The following is a 25408-nucleotide window of genomic DNA, read 5'->3' as shown; positions in this document are numbered from 1 at the left end:
CTCCATAAAAGGGCAAGTACACATAGGCTCTGCCTATTCTTAATTCTTTGACAAGTTATTTTTCTTTTTAACAAACAAAATGAGATCTCCCTCCCAATACTCCTGATGTATCCTCTGACCCACGTTTTCTCAAAGTCTATGTAATTTGAGAAATGTGTAAAAGAAATGTAGAAAAAATGAAGAATGTCCTATCTACAGTGTCTGCATGAAATCAACTATCCTCCAAACAAAAGCTAAAAGTTTTATAAAATTCAAGTTTTAGATGCTTTAAAAAATTTCCCGATAGTTATATTTCCCATTCACAATGGTCAACAATAAAAGATGGTGTCCACTGCCCCAAAAGAGAGAAAAGAAGGAGGGAGAGAGAAAGAGGACAAAGAAAACAGCAGGTCAGGGAGGAAGAAACTTACGTGGTGGGTAGAGGAACCCGTAACTCAGTTCAGCGTTATTTTTATAAAATGAACACTTATGGATAGGACTGAAGGGAATTCGAAGATCCTGGTGGAGACAGTTGGAAAAGTCTTCTGTAGAGAAACTGTCCTGAAAACCAAAGTGAAAAGAGCCATCAGGTATCAGGCATATAAACGAAAAGAAGACTGCTCTACGAAGAGTTGAGGGTGAACTACACCCTATAGTTATGGATCCTCAGTTGTCCCTTTATGTCCTACTCCATTTTCCCATTTTTCTAGCAGTGTATTCATCTTCTTTCTAACTGAAAGGCATAGACTCTTCATAATATTAAGTATATTTGCCATATGTCCAAATATTGTCCTAGTATGCTGGGCTCATTTTGTTTACAGGTTTCCAACTTTCATGTGGCAAAATGCTGATTTTGGGGGGACCTAAGCTTATCTTCCAAATACAACTACACAGACTTGAAAGCTGGGACTTTGGGAAGCCACTGAATTAACAATGCAGCGTGAAAACCTCGGGCACAGTGATGACTGAATTCATGCTGCTATGATTATATTATAAAACAGAACATTCAAACCGAATCAAAGAATGCCATAATTAAGGCATTAAACAATAAGTTTTATGGGGACCTACAAAATACTGGGCAGACTCCTATATATTACAAAGTTAAGTAGAAAACGTGTTTATAGTATTTGAAGATAGTCTTCAAAATTAGAACAATCAAATTTCTGGTTGAAACTTTACATAAACATGTGAATATGTGAGGGCACATAATATATATATATTTTTAACATAGAAATTACATATATACACATACATATCCCTATCTTTTTATTTAGCTTTCTCGATGAGTATTAACAATAGCTGTATTTTTTAAAAATCTAACTGCTACCCTCAGCTAGGCTCTCTCAAATCCCCTTTCCATCCCTTAAGGGCATCCTATAACTTGCCAGGCATTCAGTTTTGGAAAATCTGGTCAGTCTAGTTGAAAACTTGAATTTGATCAAGATCTAAATCTCATCCCCTCCACCATTCTCTCTTTCAAGACCTCTCTTCTGCTTCTCTTTCTTACCACAGCTGCCAGGGGGCAGGAGTGAGGGGGAATGGTGGTCTTATTCTGGGATATTCTACACACCCCCTTCCCCAACTCCTTTCAAGGGCTTCCGGTGGTCTGGGCGGTAGACAGGATCCCCAGCCTCCCTGTGGTTTGATCTGAGGATCTTTGTGTAGGCGTTATACACAGAGAAGTTACCGAGTGGCCTTTTCCATCGGTAGGTAGGTAGGTAGGGGTGAGGACCCCCTAAGGGGAGTACAGCCAAGGAAAACCTTGTACTCACACACCTAGGCCTTTAGAGATGGAGAATTGTGACTGACTGCAAAACTGATCACATCAAATTGTAAATCAGAATCATTGAATATGACAACGAACAAACACAAAGCAAAGGGGACACGGTTATGCACAGTCCTCACTTCACAGAAGAACAAACTGGCTCGGAGTCTCAAAGCCACAGAGCTGGTCAGTGGCAGAGCTAGAACCAGCTCATAATTCCTGACTCCCAATTCAGTGATCTCCTCCTTTAGAAACTGAGTATAAGGCCAAGATTAGTTGGCCCAAATTAACCATGTTTTTAACGTTTTGCTTAATGATATTTCAAAATAATCACACATAGCTAAAGAGGCGACCAATACTTGCATTTCTGTCAACAGTGTAGGATGTCCAACGGGGCATCAGAATGTCACGGCCGTAAGCACTCACAAACTGGTGCTGGTAAAGAAGGCAAACTGTGCTGTCCCTCTGGAGAATTCTGGGTCTTCCATAGGGTAAAGTGCTGCGCTTCATAACCTTCTCTTGGATCGTAGGGGAAAAAAGAAAACACCGGGCAAACATATTTACTGTGAACTATATGGTAATATATATGGCTACATTCATCTAATTCTTTCCTCTCCTTAGGCCCTATTGAAAAATTGTTTTTAACTGAAAAAAAAACTCACTAATTACAAAGAGCAGAACCATAAATGATTTAGAAAACAAAAGGGATTCACCGCAGTTTTTGCCTATGAAGATTCTGAGAGATCAATGTAATATTAAGATATCACAAGGGGACACGATGTGAAATTGCTGGAAATTTCAGCAGTTATGTCTTCAGTAATATTACTAAGATTCTTTAACAATAGTTTAATGATTTATTCTTTAGGGGAAATCTCCAGAAAGGTTTTGAGATGCTGTATGTGCTTGGAAAGCAAAAATTCAGAACTGAAATTATGAGACGAAGCTAAATGAAATAGTATATACCGTTTACTGCACTTTTTCTAAGCATCAAGTGCTTTGTAGAGTCCTTTGTAGACATTATCTAATTTAATTCTTAAATAGCTCTATGGATTAAGGTTATATGCCCATTAGACAATGAGAAAACAGCAGTTTACAGGGAGTAAGTACTTTTTCCATGGACATACAATTCCTAAGCTCATATTCAAATATAGATCTACTCAATTCCAAAAGTGTCATTCTTCACCACAATGCTTTGTCACCATAAGCCATCAAAGATTTTTCTAAACATATACAGAGATTTTTATATAGGCAAATTCTGATACAGAATTCACCTCTTTATTCCAGAAAGAAAAAACTGAGCCAAGTAACTTAAGGATCAGAGACTACATGAAAGTGTATCAGAGACCATATCAAAGTGACACTGAACATCCAAATCCCGGCTGACAAATGGTCTCAGTTGTCCATGTATTAAACATGTTTAATTTTCATTCAAAAGTTAGGAAGCGGGGCACCTAGATGACTCAGTCATTTAAGTGTCTGACTCTTGATTTTGGCTCAGGTTATGATCTTAGGGTCATGTAATCTAATCCTGCACTGTGACCATGCCCCTCCTGGCTTGTACTCTCTCTCTCAAAAAAAAAAAAAAAAAGTTATGATGAAATAACTTAAATGAATCAACTTAAACTCTCCTGTAATTAACTAAGAACCAGGTGAGATAGAAATGTAATAGGTATTTTCAATGGAAATCTGAGGATCTCTTATAAACTTATAAAAATCTTCAAAATCTTGAACCACCTCAACTCTGTTCATAAAGAGTAACTCAGCTTCCACTAAATGCATGATGCGCCGTAATTATCCCTTCTTTCCTTACGACTTGCGGTCTAGACTTTCGAGCGGGACCATCCCCGTGTCTCCTCAGCTGGTCCTCCACTACTACTTTTATGTTACTGGTTATTCTCAGCTAATGTCCCCAGACCAGTTCTCGGTGGTTGACACTGTTGAGAAAAAGCCTGTTTCCACATTCCAAGATCAAGAGTAAGGATGTCTTACCTTCTGCCACAGTCAAATTCAACTGTATCTCAAAGTCCACAGCTGGCAAAACCTAAAAAGTTAATAATACTATTTTAAGCAATGAGAGACATGTTTGTTTGTTTAGATGTGCTTTCATTTTGTCAACAATTTCTACAGCCTAATTGTTCTATCATAGGACAATGATAAAAGCATCTTGTACAAGTGTAAGTTATTTTTTGATGAAGAGGATAAAAGTTCGGATGACAGCTACAAAAAGACAAAACTCTTACACAGGCACAACACTATCAGTGAAAAATAAGAATACTGCTTTATAATTTTTATCACTACTCTGACAGTCTTTCTATGAGCCTAAAACAAAATGGAAGGTGTATAAAATCAACTGGTCCCCAAACCTCTATCTTCATGGACACTACCAATTTTGTTCATTTGTCACATATTTTTATCCTCTTAAAACTATATGTTAAGATAGGAGTAAAAAGGAAACAGTGCTGGGGCACCTGGGTGGCTCAGCCCGTCAAGCATTCAACTCTTGGTTTCAGCTCAAGTCGTTAATTCATGGTTCGTGGGAACAAATCCTGCATCAGGCTCTATGTTGACAGCTTGGAGCCTGCTTGGAATTCTCTCTCTCTCTCGGCCCCCTCCCCTGTTTGCACTGTTTCTTTCTCTCTCAAAATAAAGAAATAAACTTAAAAAAAAAAGTGCCATTTATCCATTTCATACCAAAAAATGTTATTTTGCCTCTAAATTTAAAATAAATTGAGGGGTGCCTGGGTGGCTCAGTTGGTTCAAAGTCTGACTCTTGGTTTGGGCTCAAGTCATCATCTCATGGGTTCATAGACAGAGCCCTGCACTGGGCTCTGCAATGACAGTGGGGAGCCTGCTTGGGACTCTCTCTCTCCCTTCCCCAACTCTCTCTCTCTCATTCAAAATAAATAAATAAGCATTAAAAATAGTTTAAAATAAACAGATATATTTTAGGAAAAGAATACTCTGATTGGTTTATAATCAAGACCTCACTGCTAGGATAACAACACAGATTCCAGGATTCAGGATGCCACAGAACTTAGCTGGACTTCTCCCTATCTGCACCTAAGTCAAGTGACAGCTCTAAGGGATAAAAACAGAAGTGAGAGCCGCCTGGGCGAAGTTAAGCATCCAACTTCGGCTCAGGTTACCATTGCATGGTTCATGGCTTTGAGCCCTATGACAGCCTCTGCATTAACAGTGTAGAGCCTGCTTCTGACTCTCCCTGGCTTGCATTTTTTTCTCTCTCTCTCAAAACTAAATTTAAAACAAAACAAAACAGTGGCACCTAGGTAGCGCAGTAGGCTAAGTGACCAACTTCGTCTCAGGTCATGATCTCACAGCTCAAGGGTTCAAGCCCTGCATCAGGCTCTGTGCTGACAGCTCAGAGCCTGGAGCTTGCTTCAGATTCTGTCTCCTTCTCTGCCCTTCCCCTGCTCATGTTTTCTCTCTCTCTCAAAAATAAATATACATTAAAACATTAAATAAATGAAAATGCAAAAACCAAGAAGAGGAAAAATAAAAAATAAAAGGGCTATATGTGTTACATTAGAATTAAACATAAATATATATTTATGCTCACTCATACATTTTAATTTGATCATGAAGTGTTTCCATAGTACATGCTATGCAGAGGGTGCTGTAAAATCACACAAACTGGGCTACGCTCTTCTCAATACTTACTGAGGGATCACACGAGCAGTCAAGGTTATATCTGGACTTTCCTGTGAAGGGGCACTGTACCAGGAAGTGGGTTTCTTTGGGATTCTTTGGGGTGTAGACAGGATTCTTTAGAAAGTGGTTAAGACTTCCATGAGTTCCATTATTAGGGGCAGGCGTCAAATTCAGTAAATCTACATAATTGCCAAGAACGGTAAATAGTTACTTAGAGGTTTCAAAATCAAATGAACGGTAGACTTATACTATTTTTATCTTTCTAAAACTAAGTGTATGAGTTCTTTACTCTCCACCTAAAATAAAACTATAAAACACTCTTGAATTTGAGAGCATTTATGACTACATGATTCTTAATGGAATTACTGATATATATGCTGTACTTCTCTCCGGAAACTTCTGAAGTTTACAGTGTATAATAGAGTTACCACCACTGCATACTTACGTCAATCACTGTGCTAATATATTTTTCTTAGTTAATCCTCAAAACAATTTAATGTCATTCTCAATATTTGGTAGATGAATAATCACAGTGCTTTGCTCAAGGCCTCAAAGCTACTAATGTAGTAAGACCTAAGATTCAAAACCAGCTTTGTCTGAGTCTAAGACTCATGCTCTTGATAATAACAATAGCAATCACTTATACAGTAAAGCTTTTAGGATATGCCTGGTACTGTCTTAAGTGCTTTAAGATGTTAATTTGTTTAAGTATATAGACTCCCACTGAAAGAATTACACTCAGGACATATTTAAGGTTTTGCAAATGCCTAGTGTCATAATCAGAAAGAGGAAGTAATATTTAAAACATAATATCCAACCATAAAGGTATTAATTAAGAAAGTACAGAGTAAATCCATAACGTATCTAATGGGTCCTCCTCCATTTCTACAACTGTGACATTATCACCCATTCAACTATCATTTCTACCAGAGGTTCCACTTGTTTTGTGTTCCCTTCACAGACTCCAAACTGTTTTTCGGGCTTCCAACCCAAACCTGAGTCAGCTGTCATATAATTAAGCCAAAGGACTGGCAAACTGCTAGGCACTGCGGGTGTACAGACCCCAAGACTCTAGGTGTTGCAGTTTACCTGTGTGCACACCAGTGGAAGAAACATCCATAATCAAATGGCATAATCCGTGAATTTTTTTTCAATGACTCTGGGTCAGGAAGGCGAAAGGTAAAAATGTGAAGATCTGTCTCAGCTCATCACCATCTCTACAAAGGTGCTCACCGTGTGACTTCCTTCTCATAATCCTAGTCCAGCTCCGTCTTCAGAAGAAATGAAAGCCTGTTCACACTTACCACACATTAAATTATAGACTTCAATATTTTCAAAAGAGTCAACTTCAAAGCCATGCTTGAATCCAGGTCCATAGCCGATAAAGAGGGCCTAGATGGGCCAGAAAAGGAATAGTTTATCAGTTCATATCAGCTATGTATGCGGCTGGTGAAAAAAATTATATTATCCACATTGTACATATATAAGCTGGTTATATTAAGATTCCAGAAAAACACTGAGCCCGCAGACTTCATAGGATACTGTGTTAACCCCTGTTGCACACGTAATCTAAGGACAACTGTAATTCCTGCCTTGACAATCAGAACAGAATGGGTGATGAAATTGTTTCTCATCTGTGAAATGGGATATAAATGGCCTTCTGCCCACCATGCACAGCGCTGTAGGGATCAAATCGAATAATTGTTGCGAGTATATTTTGGACTTTTAAATCGCTCTAAGAATGTAAGGTATTATCTTCATTTAGAACAAGTAGGATATCTTTTCTCCTATTAAATCACTAGCTTCCATTTACTAGGGAGCAATATTCTTAACAGAACCCAAACATATGCAAACTAATTATCAAAAATTTAGTACAAGATACAAATCATATAATAAGTCATACATACCTATAACATAAATATAAGATTTTAACAAATTCTATTAATATAATGCCCACAATAAAACTGCAATATAAAATCATATGCTGCATTAATTCTCATCCAAGACATAGAATCACAACCCGTGTTTCTAAATCGAAACTTTGTGTATCAGTTTTTCTTCAGATACAAACTATTATTGTTTTAAGTATAACAGATTAACTTACTTGCATATTTGAAAATATATTGTCAGAACCATGGAATCCAATTCCACAATGTTTCCCTTCTGAAGGATTCCTAATTTTGACATAATATGAATTAATGATGTAAAGTCTATTCACAGTGCAAAATTTTAAATCACTACATTATTTCTGTTAATAAAGAGTAAGTAACTGTTTTATTAAAACAAACCAAAAAATGGAAAACAAAACCACCTGGCTTTGAAAAGCATTAAGGGACCATCCTTATTTTTTTATTTTGCAGACAAATCAACTAGAAACGCAGGATGGCATAGAGGAGAAAACCACTTAGCACTGACACAAAGCTAATTTTGAACCCTGACTATGCTATTTACTAGCTGTGACACTGGCAATGTAGTTAGCTTATCTTCATTTCAATTTTGTCCTATTGGTTTGTCTGTACAAATTAAATGGCTTAGTCTAAAGAAATCTTTAGAACATAATAGATGTTCATAAAATATCAAATATAATAGATGTTTGTAAAATATCGAAATATGAGGGCAAGGACCATCCCTTCTTTCATGTTTTTCCTCCAAACACGAAAAGCACAGCTCTCTAGTAAAAGCAGAGATAGTGAAACTCTTAAGTGGATCCTGGTTCATTGCTTAGGTTTTGCTTGACAGGGGTTGTTTATCATCCCTGGCTTCCCGGCAACCATCCAGGGAGTTAATTATCAAGTTTTGAGATATTAACAATATTGGCCGTCCATAATTTTCCAACATGTCAATAAACTGAGGTGAAAAAACAACTCTGTAAAATGAAGAAAGCTACTGCTCATTGTCATAAAGAGGTTTTACCAATCATTTGCTGGATCTGAACGTATTATGAGGATAACTGTAATGTGCAGAAGAGAAACGGTGGCAAGTGGTAACACCATGGTGGAACATAAGTAATCACTACGGATGTGAGCAGGGGAGTGGTTCCCAGCGGGGGTGGATGGCCCTCCCCAGGGCACCTCCGGCAATGTCTGCAGATGTTTTTGGTTGGCCCAACTGTGGAAAGGACGCTTTTTTGTCTAGTGGGTAGAAGCCAGGGATGCTTTCAAACATCCCATAATGCAGAGCACAGCCCTCCACAACAAAGAATGGTCTGACCCCAAAAGGTCAATCCCGGGTTAAGAAACCCCGACACAGAGTGAGAGAACCATATTTGCACAGTTTTCATATAACAACATTGTTTAAAGGAGCCCAATGGTTACACTGAACAGCTAACATATCAGACTAGATTTACCTGGAAACCATCAGAACTTACAATGCAAGTTGCCACTGAGGATCCAAATAGAATGTCAAGGGCTCAATCCTATCATTTTTGGCAAAGTGCAAACGCTTTGGTAAGAAATGCTTCAGGTAAGGTCTGAAGTGCTGGTTTGGTTCCCGGCACTGAAATTACAGAAGGTAAAGAAAAACTCGTATTGCCATAAACTTCTCTTGAAACCGTTTTCTAATTCTGTAAGAATTTTTTTCTGATAAAAATTTTGCCAACCTGCTCAGAAAGTCACAGATGCAAAAATAACTGAGTTCCTACTGACTTGTATAATGTACACATTGACTATTCCAAACTATTTAATATTCGTATCTTTTTTACAGGAAATCATAATTGCTACATAAAAAACCCAAAACTCTTAGACTATGTCACACAGTTACATTTGAGTTACTACCATTTTCAAACATTCATATAACTGCAATGGTAAGAATTTTCTTTAATATTCAAAGCATATTGGGGCACCTGGGTGGCTCAGTCAGTTAAGTGTCTGACTCTTGTTTTCGGCTCAGGTCATGAGCTCACAGTTTGTGAGTTGGAGTCCCACGTCAGGCTCCACACTGTGCAGAGCCTGCTTGGGATTCCCTCTCCCTCTCTCTGTCCCTCCATTGCTTGTGCTCTCTCTCTCAAAATAAATAAATAAATAAATAAATAAATAAATAAATAAATAAATAAATAAAATAAGTTTTAAAATGTACTATAGATAACTCATCAAGACAAAAATTTATTTTTTAATAACTAGGATCTGCATTTAGAACAAGAATTGTTATTTGTCCTGATCTTTTCTTCAGTCCTACAGAGAAGCATCTGTGCTTTTATACTTGTCATGGATGTAAACTAAAAAGTTTTGGCGTATTTAGGTCAGCCTAGCAGAACTTTTTTTTTCCCCTCATTTAAATGGAGTTGAATAATGGAGATCTGTGTCCGGGAAATTACTGAGATCATTGAAAAAGTAACAAACTATTCCTTGTCTCTGATATGTAAAATTCTCCTAAGCATTTTCTCAGTCATTAAAATTTACTGCCAGTTGTGAGTGGCTTTTTAATTAACTTGACTTTCATTGCACTCCACTCTGCCCATTTTCAGGGGGAGTAAGATTGGTAGTAACATTTGAGGAGACTGTATCTGTCTACTTTGTGTGGCTGTTTTGAGGGACTGTCCCATCAGTGAACATACTGCATGGCCTTGGAGAGAGATTCTGGGCTCTCAGCTCAGATATATTCATCAAATACTCCTTTCGGAGCTCTTGTGGGTGTAAGTGACATGATGTGGCCAAAAATCCAAACTGTGCAGTTGCGTTGTGACAAACATGCAATGTGCTGTAAAAACTCAATACAATTTAAATAAAATCTCTATATTAGTGCTAAAAAAAAAAAAAGAAAAAAAAGACAAAAATTTATTTTTTAAATGGGTATAAAAAGATAGGTAGGATGGGGCGCCTGGGTGGCTCAGTCGGTTAAGCGTCCAACTTCGGCTCAGGTCATGATCTCATGGTTCATGGGTGCATTGGGCTCTGTGCTGACAGCTAGCTCAGAGCCTGCAGCCTGTCTTCAGATTCTGTATCTCTCTCTCTGACCCTTCCCTACTCACCCTATCTCTCTCTGTCTCTCAAAAATAAATAAAAAACATAAAAACAATTTAAAAAAAAGACTGGTAGGAAATATATAATAATGGTGATATAGCTATACACTTTTTCCCTTCTATTTTTTCCAATTATTTCTAGTTTACTGTCATAAAAATTCAACAATGACAATACATGAATTCTTCAAAGCTTTCAATGCTAGTTTATTGGGCTATGTCCTTAAAAATCTTTAAAAACTATAGGGTGTTTCAATGTTGGCCCATATACTGAAAAATTCTAATGCTAAAAAATCCCAAGAACAGATACTGAGCTTTCTTAAATAAATACATATTAAACAAAACAAACAATAACTAAATAATGGAAAAATAAATATACTCACAGAAAGATTTCTGGCAAGGTCTTCATAATCAACTGAAGGGGAACAAAGATAGGAATTAATAATTGATGGTATGCTACAATTAGAAACAAAAATTAAACAAAAATGTTGAGTGTCAGACTCAAACTCTATACCTAAATGTCAAAGCAGGTTCCAAACAGCTTATTTAAATGATTATATATTAGTCTGTGGCAGGAATGAGAGATTGTTAGGAACCAGCCCATGCCTGTGAAATCATGGCATGTTGTTAAATGAAAAGACAAGTTACAGAATATCTATCTATCCAACCATCTGTTCATCCATATGTGTGTCCATTCATCTGGCCATCCATCTGTATGTCCGTGCATCTAGGTCTAGTATGATTTCAGAGTATAAAAATTTTTTTTAATGTGTTTTATATACACATAGCAGATACCTGGGAAGACATTCCAGACCTAACAGTGTTTAATCTCTAAGGAGAGAAAATGAGGTGTGAATTGGGGAGATTTAAGGAAACTGTTACTTTTTACTTTATATATTTTGATATTTGATAATTCCAGAATTTCCAAGGAAAAAAGAAACAGGGGAACTTATAAGAGAAGGCAAATAGACTAGTTTTGTAACTGAATTTGCATAGCAAATTTGCATATTTTTAGTATTTGCATAGCACATGTGGTCAAGACAGTGTCTTCTGTGTTACAAATCAATATATGTCTAGCTTTCCAAAGATTCTTCTAGTCATACTTTACAAAAGTTTTTAAAAATTTCAGATAAAATGAAGTGTTATATATATATATATGTGTATTATGTATGTATATTTATAAATAAATATAGACATAGTTCTTGCTTTAATTTGGGAAACAGAGGCCTAATAAGAGAAGAATGTGGTCAAAGTTTAGCCATCCCAACCTAAACATCTCTGGGCACTGCCTCCATCTGTATAGTTTTATAACAGGTTTTATAACAGTTGTATACTACTTTTATAGTTTTAAAAAACCCACTAATTAAAACTTGCCATGCATATATAAAGCCTATGCTTAGTGTTACTATGTTAATATAATGATTAATATTTGCATAGCTACTTTCCTACAGTGAATCTATTTCTCCTCATGAATAGTCAATAGAATCTACTGGAATAGTCAGCACTGCAGTTTCCAAACCTAACCAATTCTGATAAATATCAGAAAAGTTGTTTTTTCTTTCTGTTTCAAGGTTAACTGTAACAAAAAGATAAACAAGACTTGTTCTAGGTACGTGAGAGTTATGAAGGATGGCAATCAAAAAGCAGAATATAACAGAGGTGCAAACAGTTAGAAAATGGACTTGACTTGGAAAATAATTAATATTTTAAAAGACTTCTTGGCAGCTTGGGTTTTGCATGTGGTCAAGACAGAATTGAAATTTCTTCTTCTCTGTTTACGAAACACATTGGTATTGTGTTTTGGAATGGTAAAAGAAAGTCATTTCTGAAGACAAAAACCAGCTGTTTATAGAATTATAAGAATTACAAAATTTCCTGCATTCCTCCTTGTAACAGAATATTATTTTATAAGAGCTCTAAGCTATTTTAATGTAATGTCATTAATTAAATTTGAATAAATGCAGCTGAACTTTTCTCTTAAGTTTTGATTTTGTTTTTTTTAGTACAAGTAATCTTGAACCTAATACAAGTAAAACACACACTGCAACATAAAAATGTACTGAGCACACACATAATATGCTTCACAATGAAAAACAAAAATAAGTGGTTAGATCTGTGTCCTGTATAAAATCCCTTTGGGTGCAGAAGATCTGCATTGGAGATTTAATCATGAAAAGGAAATCAACTTGATGCACTTTAATGTGGAGATATAATAATTTACAGGAACGTAATCATATTAGTTAGCATCCATGTGTACTTACACGAAAAGTACTTATCGGGGACATCAGCGGGTCTCAAGCGAGCTGCAGGTCCATATACAATTTTAATATTTTTAACATCTCCCAAATATTTATTCAGATACACATATTTCTTGCAATTGCCTTGTTCCATGCCTAGAGGAAAAAATTCCCAAACATGTTTCAACTTTAATAAAGAATTTAACACATAGAAGAGAATTTCTTTCACTTCCAGAATTTAATTCAATAAATATGTTGTTGGTGCTCATGTGGGTTAAACATCTCATTGGTAAGACACAGAATTTCAGCTGTATCTACCACTTCAATTAAAAAAAAAAACTTTTCCTCTTCATCTACAATTAATGTTTCTTCTAATTTAGGTATTGCAGTATCTTTATGTGAGTGAGGAGGGGTATCACAGCTTCAGACTAAATAGCAAAGCCTAACCATTTTCCCAAGATCACCCAGAATATTAACTGGTAGGATAAAAGTCTCAGTCTCATTTCAGAACTGCACTTTCTTCGGAACAGAACTTTTTACAGCTATTTCTAGAAATAGCTTTTAGTAATTATTTCTGACACAAACAATAACAAGAAAAAAGAAACAAAAAGGACTTGTTTTCCATTCTCTTGTACACTCACTGCTTCTGTGCTCCCAAGGCTGTTACATTTATGTTCTAAAGGTCAAAATAAGTAAAAGTGAAATTAACATAGTGCTAAAATATATACTACTTCTAAAGTCAGATTTAGTATGCCAAAGAAAATAGAAGTACATAATAATGTATTCAAATTAAACCTAAAATTATTATATTACATTTACCAAAATTTAATATTAAAAAAAATTTTAACTATTCAAAATTCCTGGTATAAACCTTCCTCAAACCAGGATATGGATGCATTAACATTGACAGCTGTGAATTCTGTACTTTACTTATACTTTATATTCTATATAATTTTTTCCTAAACACTTTCCACAACAAACTTCATTAAAAAAAAAAAGATTTAACTAGAACAATCAGAAGAAATAATGAAACAATAACCAATCAAGGAAACTTTTCTTTTTGCACCATTTAACCTTAAGAGTAAGTGATGAAAATTCAGGTTACCGTGATCTGAAATAAGGATGAGGTTCAGGCATTGATGCAAATTCAGCTCCTTTAGACCATCCATCAGCATGCCAACCATGTTGTCAACCCTCTGCAACGCTCTGATGACCTAAGAAAGGGACACAATTTCATGGGATGGATTCCATACTAATGGCTATTTCTATGTAAAGCTATCTCTGTTAATAAAGGAAAAATCTGGTGTATGCAGCTACTATGATGAACTGATTTACATAAGGCTGGGACATGTCAGGTAAGACAATGACCATTAATAAAAAGAAGGGTCCAAATCCCATACACGCTCAATCTTAAGGACTGGAAATGTCACTAGCTGATCTGATTGTCTAAATTGCCAAAAATGTTAAAAATTATTCATGAAATGCTTTTTATAGTTCTTTATGTTTGATTTAGGGGGGTGATGTCATGGAAGAGGGGACTTGTGGGGAAGAGCATTGGGTGTTATATGGAAACCAACTTGACAATAAACCATATGAAAAAAAAATTTAGAACTCTTAGGTGGTGCCTGGGTGGCTCAGTCAGTTAAGCCTCCAACTGGCTCAGGTCATGATCTCACAGTTCATAGGTTTGATCCCCACATCAGGCTCTGTGCTGACAGCTCAGCCTGGGGCCTGCTTCTGATTCATTGCCTCCCTCTCTCTCTGCCCCCCCCTCCCTTGCTCTCTCTCAAAAATAAGTAAACATTGAAAAAAAAGTATCTTAAATTAGAACTCCTAGGAATACAACCCACTATCTCCTTACAAACTGCATGTATTCTACATACATATATCACAAGGACATAGAATAGTAACTGATTTTAGCAACTTGCTTTTGACATTTCTCTTTTTGGTTCTTCTTGCAAAACCACCTGAGGAAAATTCTTTGCAGTTCTACATGTGCTTTCTATGATGTATCAATCAGTCTTATCTCTGTAGTTCATTTATTCCACTGTAATAATGAAACAGCCTCCTTCAGTATGGTCTATCACTCAAAGCTACCCAAGTCATGCAAGTTGGAGTTAAGTATTAAAATAAAATGGGTTTTGATGTGCCAGGAATAGTAGAATTCAACAGAGTTTACAAGCTGGTGACTATGATATGAAAAGTAATGAGCTCGATTTTGAATGAAGAGAAATCACAAAAGTAGTCCTTCGGAAACTCTTTAGTAAAACTTAAAAAGGCAGCACCGATTTTACGATTTATATGATCTGCTGATCAAACAATTACAAAATAATCCTTAGACTTATTTGTAGTACAACTGACCTAGACATGAGTCGAAAGTGTCAGTGAATTTAGTGAAAGAATAAAAATTACACTAGTGTCTGGTCAACTGTCAAACCAAGATAACACTGACACGAAACTTCCCTGCCATCAATTATGACGTGGTCCCATTGCTGGGCATGTGTCTTCCTTCCCCCACCTCTAAGGAACATTTGTGCTTAGTTGAAAGACAATTAGGGCAAAGGCACATGGAATTACTAACTGCATTAGCGCTGCTGGAGATGGATTTTGATGGAAAGAACATCTAGGGAGACTAGATGGATGGTCCCCTTCCCTCTCTCTCTTCTCTCTTATATCTGACGAGATGGCACCCAAGAGGCACCTATTCTTTAAGAAGGGCAAATCTGGAACAAACCTAGGATAAGGGAAACCAGGAGAAGATGGTTTATGGAGGTGTTTTCAATTCAAGTGAGAAAATGGGTATATGTTCTCCTTTCCTTCTGCTCTTGCTGATATAAGCATTGAGAGCAAGTAACACTCTGAAACCAGAGCTCACAACAGACAGGTTAGGATCGGCTCTGGTCTTGACTCTGTGCTGAAGAGACTTTGAGGCTCACAAACTATGCAGACTGGGGTGAAATCCTAGTGATTCCTAGTCTTTTACCTCTTCGGGTCACATGGGGAAAAGATAACAAGGATTCTGAGAGTAGAGACCCGGGCTAACCTCTTCTATCTTTCATCATGACCACCATTATTCATAGATCCTTACTTCGTTTCTTGATCTCAGGTCACAGATAAAATATACATCATAAAGGAAGTCAGCTTAGAAGTACAAGGAAAGAAGCTCAAATCATTTTCTATTCTGATGCTTCCTCTGCTCCAAGATATGAAAATTCAATGGCCACACAAAAACTGAAAGCAGTATTTGATCTTCCAAAGCACTATACTGATTGCAAACCTAGCCAGGGGTGGGCTAAGTCCCTAAAAGGGTGTCAGGTCAAATAAGATCTCATGTTGATAGCCTTAGTCCATGAGCCATTTCCCCATTTCTAGCTTCCTACTAACTGTTCAATAAAACCATGGTTATTTGAAATTTTCTAAAGTGTTGACAAAGTTTCCTATTCTTTGATGCCCAAGCTCAGAGGTCAGAGATAGATCTTCTAAGGTGGAGAGGTCCCAGTAGGCTTCTTGTGTTATTTGACTAATTCTCCTATATTTACGTAAAAATTGAGCACTGGTTGTTATATGTAAGAGATGAACGACTGGGTTCTACTCCTGACACCAAGACTACACTGTATCTTAACTAACTTGAAATAAGAAAAAAAAAAAAAACTTAGGGGCGCCCGGGTGGCTAAGTCAGTTAAGCGTCTGACTTCGGCTCAGGTCATGATCTCACAGTTCAGGACTTCAAGCCCCATGTTGGGCTCTGTGCTGACAGCTAAGAGCCTGGAGCCTGCTTCAGATTCTGTGTCTCCCTCTCTGTCTATGCCCCTCCCCTCCTCGTACTCTGTCCCTCTCTCTCTCTCTCTCTCTCTCTCTCTCACACACACAAAAATAAATAAACATTAAAAATCTTTTAAAGAGGGGCGCCTGGGTGGCTCAGTTGGTTAAGCATCCGACTTTGACTCAGGTCATGATCTCACGGTTCATGGGTTCGAGCCCCGTGTCAGGCTCTGGGCTTACCGCTCAGAGCCTGGAGCCTGTCTTCAGATCCTGTGACTCCTCTCACTCTGACCCCCCCTCCCCCGCTCATGCTGTCTCTCTCTCTCTCTCAAAAATAAATTTTAAAAAAACATTAAAAAAAATTTTTTTAATCTTTAAAAAAAAAAAGAAAGAAACCAATCTACGGACAGGCCAGAACCCTGGCTCTCTGAACCTTTGCTATCTACACTCTTATTTCTCAAACACAGAATATAATAAATTAAGATAAAAAGAAGGCAAAGAAAAGAAAATTGGAGTTTTACCCATTTGCAAAACTTCCAAAGACCCTTAGATTTTAGGCCAATGTAGGGAAAAATTGAGTGGATAAAGGCTTTGGAATGAGAATACAGAATTTAATTATTATTGGTTCAATTTAGCACTGTGAAAAGTATAGACAAGACATATTCTCCCTATTGTTATTTTTACTAGGGTGCATCCTTTGACTTCGTAAAATTGTGCTTACTATATTCTTCCCAGAATCATGGAATCTTGCTAGCATGGTCTAGAAACCTGCTTCAAAGCAAGGTTTAGTTGGAAGACATCAGGTGTCATGAAGTAATCACTGATAAAAAGGTACTTACCTCACTGCTGACTGGTCCATACGAATGACCTGAAGAATCTGGTTCTTCTAAATACAGAGTGTAAAAGTGTGGTCTAAATCAAACAGCATCAAAATGTAATATTTTATAAACACATTGTAAAACAGAACAGAAAAATAATTTAACAATCTATAGTGATTAAAAAGTCTATAACACTGGGGTAACATTTCTAAACTTTCTGAGAAATAATTTGCAGGTTTGGAGTTCTTCAAAATGACAGCTATAAGAGCTCCCTAAAGAGTGCATTTAGAGATAAAATGCCAGAGCCAACTGCAAAGTTTTCTTGCTGCTTATTTTTAAATATTGTGTGATTTCTATAAAACAAAGGAGTAGTTACCATACAAATTAGTCGTCTACATACCTTTCATCTTTAGGAAGCTGCAACCACTTAAGAATAGCTAAAATCCTTTCTTCAAATGGTATTGAACTAAAATTAAGGATAAACAAAATGAAACAGTCTGTGATAATTGTCTTGAGTTTAAAATGTCAGTGTCTTTCTTATTGAAAAGGGCACTGAAAGACTAAAGCAATCACATGCATTAATTGTGTTCGAAACAATGTACAAGTTTCATTTGAAAACTCAAATTTGTTTTCCCTGTAAAAGGACAAAAGTCAAGCTTTACACTGGGGAAGCTTTAATCTGGGGAAGAGAATGAAGGCAAGTGTCTAATTTACTGACATTCTGTTATATACATAAATGCCATTTATTTCAGTTCTAAATAGTGTCTCCATAACCATCCCAATGAAAGCTGCAACTAGGTTTAAAGACATGTTTCTTACACCTACTTGATGACATTATTCTTGCACCTGAAAATAGCAATTGCTACCACATGAATAACCCATGTGTCCATACATTCCAGAAACAGTACCTCATGGAGAACTCACTCACTCATGACTCTTAAAAAGTTGGAGTCAGTCACCACAACTTCACTTTTTATTCCTGCCCAAAGATCTGAATGCAAACTCTAACATGTAACCAGCACTTTCTAGAAAACCTCTAGAAAAAACTTTGTCTAGTTTTACTGTCCATCATCCATTCAAAACTCATTTGATACCTACAAGGTATCTGACACAGAGTTCTGATTCTGCTCATTCTCATTTTTTCGCCAACATATCATGCAAATTTTAGGACTTAGAATTTGGTAAAATATTAAAAAATAAACAGGCTGTTGTAAAAAAAGTACACTTATACATACCTATTATACATTTTATAGATGTCTGGGAAAATTCCATTAATTTCCACATCTGAACCTGGCCAAAAAAATGTGCCACTTTTCAGGCCTTGAGATTTAGCAGTGATCCAAATCTGGGAAAGAGAATGAAAGCAAGTCAGAAAATTACACAACTGTTCATCTCTTAGGAAAGTACGTGTTTGTGTTACATCAGTGTATGTCTCTCAAGTGCTGGAATGTGTTGGAGGCTAACAAGCAGTGAGACCATAAAATAATCACTTAATATGACTCCGAACAGCAGCAAAATCAGATGAAATAACTAGAGCTTAAGTTAACCTAAAAGATATAGACAGTCCCTTTTCGGAAACCTCTGCAACTTTCAGAGCCACACCCCTACTTAAAGGGTTCCCGTTAAAAGAAGAAAAAAAATTTCCCAAATATACATGTGTTTAATTTGCTGACATTTTTGTTATGTAACTAACATTTATTAAGCACTTATTGCCAATTACAGTTCTAAAGAGTATCCCCATAAGCATCCCAAGTATTAATTTAGAAAATCCTCACAATAACCCCATAAGGTAGTTAACAGTATTATCTACAGTATGGATATGAGAAAATTTCATATAAATATGAAGATAAATACGGGCAAACAATAAGTTGCCCAAAGTCACACAGCTTTAAGTATCAGCACTAAATTTTGAATTTATACCCTGTAAATTACACATCGTGCTCCTTTTCCTTCTAAGAGGAATGTCATGATTATCTAAAAGAGACCCCATGGGATTTTTGTAGAAATTCTGAAAAATACAGAGAACACATCTAAATCGTGGCTAGAAAGAATCTTTGCATTAGCAAATAAAAATGAAGTCAAAGTTTACTTCTTTCAGAAACAATTGGTTTTGTACAGATCAAAATATTGCCCCCTGACTACCGCCACACACTCCTAGTACAAGAAAATGGAATCAAGCAGAAAAGAAAAATGGTTCAGAATTACCACACCCAGTTACAAAATAAACTACTCTTGTTACACAATGATACAAGCTATGCTTAAAATTATCAGCATCCATCTCCATTTACAAAAGGATGGCCACAGATACAATAAATGAAGTAGGTTATTAAAAGCTCCAGAGATCTGTTATTCTACTCTGAATGAAATAGAGGAGAACAATTAAAAAAAAAACTATCTTAAAAGCCAAAACAAACAACTCACTGGCTCTCCTTTGTACCATTTAGGATTATGTATCTCTTTACTTTTAAGTGAAAAGAAAGCGTTAATCTTGGGATCGTAGATTTTATTGTCAATTATGCCATGGGATTCTGGATAAAGTCCCTAAAAAATATAAAAACAGGTTTTATTTATGCAAGTTTTAAGTTTTTTTAATGTTAAATAAAGTCACAAACCAAAATCATCAAAGACAAACATATAACTGAAGTTATAAGAAACTTGACAGAGTTTAAGTTGGGGAAGAACAAAGCTATGAGATTATTAAAATACAACCAACCACTCAAGATTTTATATAGTATTTGTGCTTTAAATTATGTAACAGAAGAAAGTAAGTAGGAATGCTATGGAAGAGGACCTATATTAATAGGCAGCTTCTTCAATTTCTACAGAAGTGCTCTATTTTCTCTTTGCATTGCTGAGTACAGCATTTCTGCAGAACAAATTCTGTTTTGGTTGAGTCTGAGAAGACGTTGCATTAATATAAGCTAACGAATTCATTTTTCTGCTTGAACCCTAACGCCTAATGAATTTAACTTTTTTCCTGGACTCCAATTTAAATGGCAAACTATGAAACAAAAACAGGGCTCTAATCCTATCTAGAGTCAGGCAAAGTGGCTTGCTTAAACTCATACATCAAGATGACTGGAACAAGTTGAGAACCTGTGAGTATAGAAGAGATTTTTACCAACAAAGCAAGCTACAAAACCATAAAAAGAAATATGACACAGAAATTAAAGAATCTTAAAGCTGAAAGGAAACCAACAACTCATTTGTTGGAGTCTTTAGTCACCCCTTCTCAACTGGAAAAATCGAGGCCAGAAGGAAAGGGACCTTCCTCCAACTATAGCTAGTTGGTGGCAGAGGCAACCTTGCTTAACTACATATTGGAAAAAAGTTATTCTTTTCTGATCTGATATCTAATTATTCCCTTGCAAAATGTAACATTTACATCTCGCTTCTGTGAACACAAAGAAGTTGAAACTTGGAGCTTACGGTGACAATGCTGTAGTGATTGGGGAAAGTTTTTGTCGGATATACTGGTCTCATGTTTCTGGCATACGTTCCACAGTTTTCTACAAGGGAAAAATATTAAAGACCGCGATTAAATACAATCAATAATCTGTTTATTTTATCTAGCTTTGGTACCAAGTAAGTCTAAATTAACCCAGAAGGGATTTATAACCATATGAAAATTTAGGGCTCATTATAAAGCAACACTGTAGATTCAATGTTACAGTTAATTTTCTTCAGACAAGTACTAAACAAAATAATGAAGTCTGTGAAATAATTATTTCATACTTTTCAATAACATTAAGTTCCAGATGGACCATTTGTAATAATGATGCCTACTAGATTTTGTATTACATTGTTCGGTGGTCACATACCTAAATTATAAGAGATAATTTTAAAAGACAAATAGTATCATATGATTTCACTCATATGTGAAATTGGAGAAACTCAACAGATGAGCACAGGGGAAGAAAAGGAAAAATAAGACCAAAACAGAGAGGGAGACAAACTAGAAGAGACGCTTAAATACAGACAACAAACTGAGGGATGCCGGAGGGTGTTGGGTGGGGGATGGGCTAAATGGGTGATAAGCCTTAAGGAGGGCATTTGATGGCAGAAGCAGTGGGCATTGTTGTAAGTGGCGAATCACTGGGTTCTACTCCTGAAGCCAAGACTTCACTGTATGTTAACTTACTTGAATTTAAATAAAAAAATAATAAAGAAAACCCGTAGCTGAGGTGGCAGTGTCCCAGTCTGAAAATCCAGAACCAGCTCACTCTGGACATACTCAACACTCTTCTAGTGACAGAAAGGCATCTTCTGGCTTCATGTCAGAGAAAGCACAGAAGTCAGACTGTTCCAAATTTAGCCCTGGGGTCCTGCTCATTTTCTCCTGCCTCTACTACTGAAAACAAAAAGTACATAAGCCTAACAATTCTAGCACTTCAAAATATCATTGCCAAAAAACATTCCTCAGAGTGTCATGTGTCTGTCTCAATGCTGTCCAGACAGTGCAGAATTACACAGTATATTCCTCAATTATCCAAAGCTGGGGCTCAGGCAAACGGTGGACTGATTTCTTTTGAACTTCATATATAGGTAGCCACAGCTCCTTAATTCTGAACTCAGGATGTGATGTTTGGTGCTGTTGAAACAACCTTTCCTCTTAATGGAAACAAAGGGCCAGATTCAAGCCTCAAAGCACATGGGCCTGATAAGACAGAGCTTTCCTTGCCCTTGCATGTTTTCTGCTAAAGACTGTTTTATTTTTTCATATCAAGTGATTATTTATAAAAACTATATTCTTCTAGATAGAAATTAAAAGCTTAAATTTTGGGAACCTGGGTGGCTCAGGTGGTTAATCGTCTGACTTCGGCTCAGGTCATGATCTCACAGTTCATGGGTTCGAGTCCCACGTCAGGCTCTGTGCTGACAGCTCAGAGCCTGGAGCCTGCTTCGGATTCTGTGTCTCCCTCTCTCTCTGACCCTCCCCTGCTCACATCCTCTCTCTCTCTCTCTCTCTCTCTCTCAAAATAAACATTTTTTAAAAACCTGACATTTTAAAAAAGTTTTCTCAAATTATTTTGGTTTGTCATAAAAGAAGTATAGGAAATGTACACATGTATTTACTGAGAGTGATTTTAATGTTTAAATTAATCTCATATACTCAAGCCTAATAAATAATATTTTAGAATTCAGAACTCAAAAATAGTTGTATTTACTTCCATTTCAGTTCAGTGTTCCTCTGGAATTACTTAACTATTGATCACTGATAATGAGCAAAGTTCTACAATTTTTATACCCATAAACTATTTTCTTTCCTTTTTCCAATAACAATGATGCTACAAGTGATACCATATATCTGGAGGTTAATGTGATTTAAAACTTTGGCATTAATACTAAGAAAAGACAATTCTACTATTGCATCAATTACATACAGAAAATCATTCAATTAAGGCCTTGTGTGAAGCAAAGAAATTGGAAGGATGCTATGTGGTACTAAAGTATAGCTAGCAAATATTCAATGTTACACTATTAGAATCATATAAGAAATACCTTCAGTTTTTGAATTCTATTGGAAGATATAATAATTATTAAATAAATGATTTTTTCACAAAAGGAATCTAAAATTCTAAGAAAAAAATACAGATTTATATGTGTGTGTATATATTTACATATAATTGTATATATACACATATTATGCATGTGTGTATATGTATGTGTGTATATATGTATGTACACACACACACATATATCTGTATTATCTTAGAGCTACTTAAAAGACAACTTTAAAGTAATTACAATATTGGAGACTAGTTCCTTATCATTAGTTTCAACTACTTCGCCATCGAGAGGTTTGGTAAAACACATTCTGCCAGTATTTTTCCAAAAAAAGACTGCCTCCCTAGTCTGTCTCACTGAAACCGTGACACTCCAGCAGTGAACTCCGAAGTTACTCACTTAGTCTGCTAATAACAGGAAGAAGGCCACCCCAAGTGTGTAAATATTCTGCTCTGAAGCCGTCCAAAGACACTAAGAGGGTAGGAGGCATTTCAAACCTGGGTGATGAGAAAGAACAAAACAAAACCAAAATCATAAAAACAGTGTTTAAGGAAGAAGGAAGATATATATCCAGTGAACACAGGGAAAGAGTAAACTAACAAGCTCAACAAGCATCCTTATAAAAGATATTTTACATTTATATTCATATATATGCTTTGACATTTCATTATATATATATATATCATATATATATATACACACACAGATATATAAATATATATAAACACACATACATCATCTAAGAGCATTTATCAAGCATTTACACCATTTCGAGCCACCATATGGAGAACATCATTCATGGTTCCTGCTATTCAAAAAGCTGAACCAAATGCTACTAAAATATAAGAATATTTTCCCAATTTGCAGGAGAATAAATGTTAATAAACAGCATTTTCTAAATTATGTTTCTGTTACCACTGAGGTTTTTTTCCTGAACAACTACTTTTGGATACTGTCTCTACATGAATCTAATAGATGGTTCCTCATATCATAAAAATTATATATAATATTTGGTTTTTAAATTTAGTATATTGGGGCACCTGGGTGGCTCAGTCGGTTGAGCGTCTGACTTCGGCTCAGATCACGATCTCACAGTCCATGAGTTCGAGCCCCGCATCGGGCTCTGTGCTGACAGTTCAGAGCCTGGAGCCTGCTTCGGCTTCTGTGTCTCCCTCTCTCTATGCCCCTCCCCCACTCATGCTTTGTCTCTCTCTGTCTCAAAAATAAATAAACATTAAAAATTTTTTTAAAAAACAAATAAATTTACTATATTTCAAAGATATTACCATTTAGTAGAGAAGTTTGAGATGTATGCATTACATTTAAATAAATAAACAACAAAGAAATGATTCAAAGCTAGAAATAAACAATGAGGGCATATGTGCGAGCACACACACAGACAGACACACACACACACACACACACACACACACACACAATGTGTGTGGTGTGTAAATCCAAAAGAGGCAAAAAAAAAAACCAAACCCACGTACAATGATGTGCTTAGTCTAAGTGAATAACTATGGGAAAAGAGTTACATGGCCAAACCAGAATGGGCATGGTTCAGAAACTTTGACCTTCTAATGATATCTGGTAGACAGTAAGGAGTTGAACACTGCAGGATAACTGTGAAAAAACTTTCCACTTAAAGCTTACTCAGTAATTTAAAACTTGAGAGCAAATGCTAAACTCTCCTTGCCTTTTTCAATTCTACCTCCTCTTAGCTTACTCTCACACACAAACACAAAAGGAAGAAGAAAATAAAATTTGTATGTGATTTCCACGAATTAGTATTTGCACCATAGCTCAGCTGGAAGATTCCAGAACCAACTGCCGAGGGTCTCAACGGTCCATCACTGTATAAAACTATTTGTATTTGATCAATATACAACATAAACAGTTCATTGCACCATTAGCTACATAAACTGGTCTAGTGACTTCTAGTATAATAACACATATTCTAAATTATTATCTTATTGTAAAGAAAAGAATAGTTACATTTCCCCTAAAAGGATCAACATTACAACCGAAAATAATGATCAATATGCAGAAGGAAAAGAAAGATTAAAAATTCACTGAGTCTAAATTTTCCAAAATACTTTGAACTTAAAAGACAGCTCAAGGTATAGGACAGTCCCCTTTGAAAAAGTCTCTTCTGTTAGAATTTTTTGGTTTGAGTTGTTTTTGCTGCTATTACTGTTGTTTTAAACAAAAAAAAGTACTCTCTCATCTATACGAAAAAGATACACAACTTATAAAGCAAATAAAAATTATATATACAAACAAAATAAGCTAAAGTACAGCTTTAAGATTTTTAATAGTTGGGGAAAAAATCATTACTTTAAAAAGGTAAAAAGATGTTTCTGAAGAGGAATAAGTCAAATTATATGAAGTAGTAGATCTCAAGTGGAGCAAAGATAAATATATGTAACATCTTCACAAAAGTTCCCCTTTTGAATCCCACACAAGATTTTTTGATGGCCTAGTATACATAAGGTACTGTGTAAAATACTTTAAGGACAATGAAACCCAAATATGAACTATAAAAATTATGCCACATTCTCTCACAGACACGTTGTTTATCCCCCTAATTTATAAGTGAACCAAAATACAAAAAATAAAAAGGAAGCTGTAAAGTAACTTGTTACAGGTTTAACTCTCAAAACTACAAATGAAAGTAAAGGGCCTTTCTTCCTAAGGAGAAAGACAAAACACT

General features: G+C 36.0%; 1 protein-coding gene across 4 annotated transcripts in view; it reads right to left on the bottom strand.

Moving 5' to 3' along the window:
- Positions 1-25408, bottom strand: part of ENPP1 (ectonucleotide pyrophosphatase/phosphodiesterase 1) — a 76793-nt gene that overhangs the window by 10662 nt on the left and 40723 nt on the right. For all 4 annotated transcript variants that reach the window (XR_003910829.1, XM_029944796.1, XM_029944795.1 and 1 more), the window contains exons 6-21: positions 23092-23189; positions 20614-20693; positions 19606-19725; positions 18420-18529; positions 17585-17650; positions 17206-17278; positions 13710-13818; positions 12629-12760; positions 10751-10782; positions 8781-8908; positions 7518-7587; positions 6718-6805; positions 5423-5592; positions 3734-3785; positions 2108-2262; positions 411-540 (exon numbers count right to left, since the gene is read on the bottom strand). Coding sequence is in view for 3 of the 4 variants with exons in the window: in XM_029944796.1 (XP_029800656.1) it covers positions 411-540; positions 2108-2262; positions 3734-3785; positions 5423-5592; positions 6718-6805; positions 7518-7587; positions 8781-8908; positions 10751-10782; positions 12629-12760; positions 13710-13818; positions 17206-17278; positions 17585-17650; positions 18420-18529; positions 19606-19725; positions 20614-20693; positions 23092-23189 (1613 nt within the window). In the remaining variant the exon portion in view is untranslated. The remainder of the gene's footprint in view (positions 1-410; positions 541-2107; positions 2263-3733; positions 3786-5422; positions 5593-6717; positions 6806-7517; positions 7588-8780; positions 8909-10750; positions 10783-12628; positions 12761-13709; positions 13819-17205; positions 17279-17584; positions 17651-18419; positions 18530-19605; positions 19726-20613; positions 20694-23091; positions 23190-25408) is intronic.

This window comes from Suricata suricatta, chromosome 7 (assembly GCF_006229205.1).
Source record: "Suricata suricatta isolate VVHF042 chromosome 7, meerkat_22Aug2017_6uvM2_HiC, whole genome shotgun sequence".
Lineage (NCBI taxonomy): Eukaryota > Metazoa > Chordata > Mammalia > Carnivora > Herpestidae > Suricata > Suricata suricatta.
This window is presented reverse-complemented; position numbering and strand designations above follow the sequence as displayed.